At 49.4% G+C, this 6,275-nt stretch overlaps 1 protein-coding gene across 1 annotated transcript in view; it reads left to right on the top strand.

Annotated features, from left to right (window-relative positions):
- LOC109925968 (DENN domain-containing protein 4B) overlaps positions 1–6,275 on the top strand; it is a 21,767-nt gene that overhangs the window by 7,643 nt on the left and 7,849 nt on the right. Inside the window, exons 5-9 of the mRNA XM_048620313.1 lie at positions 548–648; positions 1,328–1,543; positions 2,405–2,550; positions 4,843–4,976; positions 5,627–5,756. Coding sequence (XP_048476270.1) covers positions 548–648; positions 1,328–1,543; positions 2,405–2,550; positions 4,843–4,976; positions 5,627–5,756 — 727 coding nt within the window. The remainder of the gene's footprint in view (positions 1–547; positions 649–1,327; positions 1,544–2,404; positions 2,551–4,842; positions 4,977–5,626; positions 5,757–6,275) is intronic.

Below are 6,275 nucleotides of genomic sequence, written 5' to 3' on the forward strand. Positions count from 1 at the left end.
TCTGAGGGGGATCAGTGATCCATATTGATTATAGTGGGAGGGGGTCTCAGGGGATCAGTGATCCATATTGATTACTGCCAGGGGGGGTCTGAGGAGGATTGGTGATCCATATTGATTACTGTGGGGGGTTCTGAGGGGGAATGGTGATCAGTATTGATTACTGCAGGAGGGGGTCTGAGGGGGGTCGGTGATCCATATTGATTGTTGATGGGGGGGGGTGTCTGAGGGGGAGCGGCAATCAGTATTGATTATTGAGGGAGGTGTCTGAGGGGGAGCGGCGATCAGTATTGATTATTGAGGGGGAGCGGCGATCAGTATTGATTATTGAGGGGGAGCGGTGATCAGTATTGATTATTGAGGGGGAGCGGTGATCAGTATTGATTATTGTGGGTGGAGCAGTGATCACTGTCAGATCAATAATTCTAATTTGTGATTCTAATGGGGTTGAGGTCTATTTTTCTAGTGACTGTGTTTGCCAATCCCAATACCAATGAGCACGTGTTTGTCACTATGATCGGATCTGTATCCCTCCATCTCTGTGTTTCAGGAATGAAAATAAAAAGAGTTTAACACTGCGGGCATTACCTCGGAAACCTTGCAAGGTGCTCCTGAATTCCTTGAACCTGTTATACCAGCAGCTGGATGAACGTGAGTGCAGGTCACTAATGGACCCTGTCCAGTCACAAAACTCCAACAGGCTTTCACTACACCCCCAGTGTACAGAGTGAGCTCCCCATCCCTCAGACACAACTTTAAAATTCCTGATTCAATCACTTTCTTTGACTCCTTACACCACATCTTACACTTGGGGCTACAGTCCTCTCCCCACAAACCCTCACACTCTCAGGGAAATGTTCTTTCCCTCAACACCTGTCAGAGGGTCAGCGCTGAGGGAGCGGGCGCTGTTGGAGGGTCAGTGCTGAGGGAGCGCTGCACTGTCAATGCTGAGGGAATGGAAGCTGTCACAGAGTCAGTGCTGAGGGAGTAGGCACTGACAGAGGGTCGGTGCTGAGGGAGCAAGCACTGTCGGAGGGTCAGCGTAGAGGGAGCGCCGCACTGTCGGAGGGTCAGTGCTGAGTGTGCCTGAGGGTCACAGCTGAGGAAGCACTGCACTGTCGGAGGGTCAGCACTGAGGGACTAGAAACTGTCAGTAGGGACCCCATAGGGTCAGGCTGAAGCGGGGCAGAGGGAGTGCGATGTAGTTGGTACATTATTGAGTGTGTGCCTGAATGTGAGACTCTGTAGGCCTCTAGTTCTGTATAGGATGTTGCTGATGGCTGTTCATCCTATCTGAGACTGTTTAACCTGCTGCTGCCTCTCTCTCCAGTGTACAACAAGCCAGCAGAAGAGGCCACACTGGAGTTTCTCTTGACTGACTACGATTTGATCTATGGGCGTAGGAAGCAGCTGGAGCTGGAGATACAGGAGGCTTTCCTGCGCTTTATGGCCTGCACTCTGAAAGGCTATCGCTCCTACCTGATGCCCATCACCCAAGCACCATCAGAGACCACCACTGACCTGAGTTCCCTCTTCAACCTGCAGGGTAAGCACTCTGTGTAAACTGGGGCAGGTTCTGGAGCTGTCTGGTCGCTTTGACACACTCCGCTGTCGCACCGGATGTGCTGACTGTACAATCCCAGCTCCCAGAGCTCAGACACTGTGCTGTTTTGTCTCTCTTCATTGTAACCAGCTCAGTTCCTGCGATGCTGAATTCACAAGCACCTTATTGTGAGAAGTTCTCTATTGGAATTCCCTCTCTCATCAGGCTAAGGTACTGTGTTAGTGTGAATTCTGAAACTAAAGTGAGAGAGTTAAAATCCACCAAGCCTCAGTCTTTATTCTTTCATGGGATGTAGGTGTCACTGCTGAGGCTGGCATTTGTTTCCCATCCCTAGTTGCCCTTGACCTGAGAATCCTGCTGTGCCTTTTCAGGGGGGCAATTAACAGTTAACCCCGTAGCTGTGGGTCTGGAGTCACTTAAAGGCCAGACCAGGTAAGGACAGCTGATTCATTTTCCCTGAAATGACATGAGTAAACTAAGTGGGTTTCTGTACAATTAGTATTTGCTGTCATAGACCAAGTCAGCTCTACGTTTAATTAAACTCACATTCCACTAGGGGCCACATTGGGATTTGGAAGCTGTGTCCCCCAGAGCATTAGCCCGGTGACATTCCCTCTACGTCACTGCCATTCCCCTTGACTGGGGCTGGAAGGAGGCATGACCTGCTCCTCGTTGAACCATTGTGGAGGGGGCCAGGATGGGACTGGTAGATGCCGGGTTGGGTTAGCGCACTGTGTCCATTGGGAGTTCTGACAGGCCGGCTGCACTGGTGATGAAGGGGTGGGGGGGTGGTCCAGCTCAGTAAGCTGCTGGTTTAAAGCCTACAGTCTCTCTGCCCCTCAGGGTTCCTGAAAAGCCGTGATCGAACCAACCAGAAATTCTACACGTTACTGACTAAGACGCAGCTCTTTACCCAGTTCATCGAGGAATGCTCCTTTGTCAGTGACCGCCAATCCAGCCTCGAGTTCTTCGATGGATGTGTCGAAAAGGTTAGCTTACCTTCTGTGTTATGCCAGACCACAAATCCTTTCCCCTGCAGCAACCACCATCCGCAGCCTCTTTACAACCACGTCAGTTTTTTTAAATCGATAGTTTTGGGCTATGGGCCAAAATGGAGCTGGAATGGATGCAGCTGGAAATCCAAGGAACCCTTGGCCGAAGATGTGGAAGCTTCTAAACCTCATGGCATGGAGCTCTCTGAGAGTTGTATTGATGTTGTCTGCTAGCTGGAGTAGTGAGGGTGTGGCTCCGTGGCACTGGAGTTTTGGGGGTAGGGAGTGCAGTTAGGTGACAGCTAACATTTAGAGTCAGTGTCGTACAGCCCAGAAACAGACCCTTCAGCCCAACCTGTTCCTGCCGACCAGGTTTCCCAAGCTAAACTAGTCCCATTTGCCTGCATTTGGCCCATATCCCTCTAAACTGTTCCTATCCATGTACCCATCCAGATGCCTTTTAAATTATTGTAACTGTACCAGCCTCCACCACTTCCTCTGGCAGCTCGTTCCATACACACACCACCCTCTGCGTGAAAAAGTTGCCCCTCAGGTCCCTTTTAAATCTTACTCCTCTCGCCTTAAACCTATGCCTCTCTAGTTTTGAACTTCCCCACCCTGGAGAAAAGACCTTGTCTATTCACCCTATCCATGCCCCTCATGATTTTATAAACCTCTATAAGGTCACCCCTCAGCCTCCAACACTCCAGGGGAAAAAAGTCGCAGCCTCTCCTTATAATTCAAGTCCTCTAGTCCCAGTAACATCCCTGTAAATTTTTTCTGCGCCCTTTCCAATTTAGTAATATTCCTATAAGCTGCCATCTCTCACCGCTGAGATAATTAGTGTGGCGACGGCCTTGCGTCTGCAGTAAAGACTGGGGAACTTGGCAAGAAGACAAAGATTGGAGATCAAAAGGACATCTCATTGTGTTCAAGTATATCCCTCATCCATAAAATAGATGTTTTTGTCTGTGTCTTTCTGCATGTGTGTGCGTTGGGGTTTAAGAAAGGGCAGGAGTTGTACATTGGTCATTCATATGTTGTCTGCCTGTGGCTAACATTGATTTATTTTTAATAAATAATAGTTTCTTGGGAAGTATCAAAACCTCAGTGTTTACTGTTGCCCTGAGTCTGTCAGTCAGCAAATTGAGGGAGTGATTTGATAAAATCTTAGCTTCTGTGATGACCTCTGCTATCAGCCCTCACTTGGGGGAGTGCTCTAGAAACTGAGCACCACTTTTCCCGGAGTTGTCACAGAAGTTAAAGATTTTAAAAAGTATGCAGAATTCCCCAATTTCCCCATCTTTTAGACCTAGGCTGACATCAAAAACAAAACAGATTTCCATACTTAGCAGAAATTGCTAATTGTTACAAGGAACCGGGCTCTCACCACTAGTAAACAATTGTGACCTGTCAACAATTATCTCTACTAATTAAAACAGCAATGCCCTTATACACTTCTACATGCTTTCACGCACACACACATACAGAGCCACGCACAGGAAAAAATATTGGTGTTATGGATGGAGGGAAACCTGGGGAAACAGTGCTCTCTGTTCGCAGGGTCTGCTGAGATGATTCTTGTGCTGGTCACATTGCGGATTCTCCATCTTGTGTCTCCAGATGCTTTCACTGGTTTGTAAAAAGCACAGGGTGGCTGCTTCACTTCCAAAACATCTCTGACTTACCAAGTCACCGATTACTACAACTACTGGATAAACGACGAAACTGCTTCTCTTCGGGTTTGATGTGGCTTTTACTGCAGGGAACAGAGAGAGCAAGCTCCTGAGTTGGTGATGGGGCTTCTTTGTATCTTGTTCCCAGCCCCTAGCTGTTCAGCTCCCCGAGAACCAATCGCTCCTTTGTTTCTGGGCTAAAAACCTTTGTCATCAATAACTGGTCGCTCGCCCACAGAGCAATCAGCAGTTTGCTCCCAGACAAAACCTCACATTTGGACACAACCGCTTGGTGCTAGTTCATCTGCAGACTACATTCCAACACTGCTGGGACCAGCAGTTGTGTGACCAGTGTTACAATGAATGTCAGTTTACTTGGTTTTAAAACCGTTCTCATTTCAGTCCACAATCAAAAATACAGAGAAATGAAAAGAGGATCTTTAGGCAGTGTGCTTTTCCAAGTGGGATAATGTGACATTGGGGGGGTGGCGAGGGGGTTGTTCGTTGCCGGGATGTTGCTTTGCACGCTTGCTGTGCCAGTCACTGCGTGAGGACACTGCCTTTGCCTGAGAGGTGAGAGTAAATGCTGAGTGTTGCTGCTTCCCGTTTGCAGGTGGATGTGGAGAAATTGGACATGGTGCGTCTGATCGAGTTGGATGAATCGCAGCGGAGCGAGCACACCGTTTTCATCATGCCACCCGAGGTTCCCCAGACTCCGGACGGCAAGGAACTCCCTCGCTTGTACAGGTCTGCCCCACCACCTGCTCAAAATAACTCCCCCACTCACCCTGGGATCTCACCGTCTCGGTTGCCTGCCCTCCCCTCCTAAAGGTGTTGAGCAGGGTTGGTTTTCTGTTACCAGTGAGTGTTATTATACTGGCCCCAGGGTCCGTGCAGCTTAGCCCCTGTGCTGTGACTCACCAGAGACTGTATGCCACACAGTGCCATCAGTGGGAGTGGTGAAGGGACAGCGTTGGGCTCAACTGTGATTTTTCCACAGTCGATCTTCCTCTGAGCGCTGTTGAGACTTGCTCAAGTGGAGCAGTTGCTTCCTGCAGGAACATTGACAGACCCTGCCAGGGTGGAGTGGAAGGGGCTTTTGAGAGAATTGATCGTGGTACCTTGAGCTCAGGGGGACCATGCAACATCAATCACAGGTACGTTTCAGAAAAGATGGTGGGCTCTTTGAATTTCTGTGAGGAATAACCCAGCCCAGATAAGCTGCCTGCATCTTTCTATATGTAACAGTGATGAGAGAATTGAGTCTCACTCTGATTTACTGCGTTACATTCTAACATGGGATGATGGGCTGAATGGCTCTTTTTGGCTGCCTCATTGGCTAATGATAAGGTATGACTGGCACAGGTGGTTTGATGGCATCTTCTTTGTCTTTGTAGCTATGATGGGTTCCCACTGCTCAAAGCTGAGCTTTTTGATAGGCCACAGGATCTTCTGAAAACCTCTCAGTTCCTGAATCAGCCCAGGAACAGTGCTCCGAGCAGCCCAGCACCTCGCAGGACCAAACAGGTACTGCAGCTTACAGCCTGCGTGTGTGTCTGTGTCACATCGGGCCCTGTGTGTGTGTGTGTGTGTGTGTGTGTGTGTGTGTCTGTCTGTCTGTCTGTGTTACACCAGGACCTCTGTGTGTGTGTCTGTGTTACACTGGGCCCAGTGTGTGTGTGTCTGTGTCTGTGTTACACCGGGCCGTGTGTGTGCGTCTGTGTTACACCGGGCCGTCTGTGTGTGTGTCTCTGTTACACCGGGCCGTGCGTGTGTGTCTGTGTTACACTGGCACCTCTGTGTGTGTGTGTGTGTGTGTCTGTGTGTGTGTGTGTCTGTGTTACACTGGCACCTCTGTGTGTGTGTATGTGTGTATGTGTGTGTGTGTGTTACACCAGGCCCCTCTGTGTGTGTGTGTGTGTGTTTGTGTGTGTCTGTGTTACACCGGGCCCTCTGTGAGTGAGTGTGAGTGTGTCTATTTTACACCGGGCCCTCTGTGAGTGTGTGTGTGTGTGTGTGTGTGTGTGTGTGTGTGTGTGTGTGTGT

The sequence above is a fragment of the Rhincodon typus genome, chromosome 46 (genome assembly GCF_021869965.1).
Source record: "Rhincodon typus isolate 14 chromosome 46, sRhiTyp1.1, whole genome shotgun sequence".
Lineage (NCBI taxonomy): Eukaryota > Metazoa > Chordata > Chondrichthyes > Orectolobiformes > Rhincodontidae > Rhincodon > Rhincodon typus.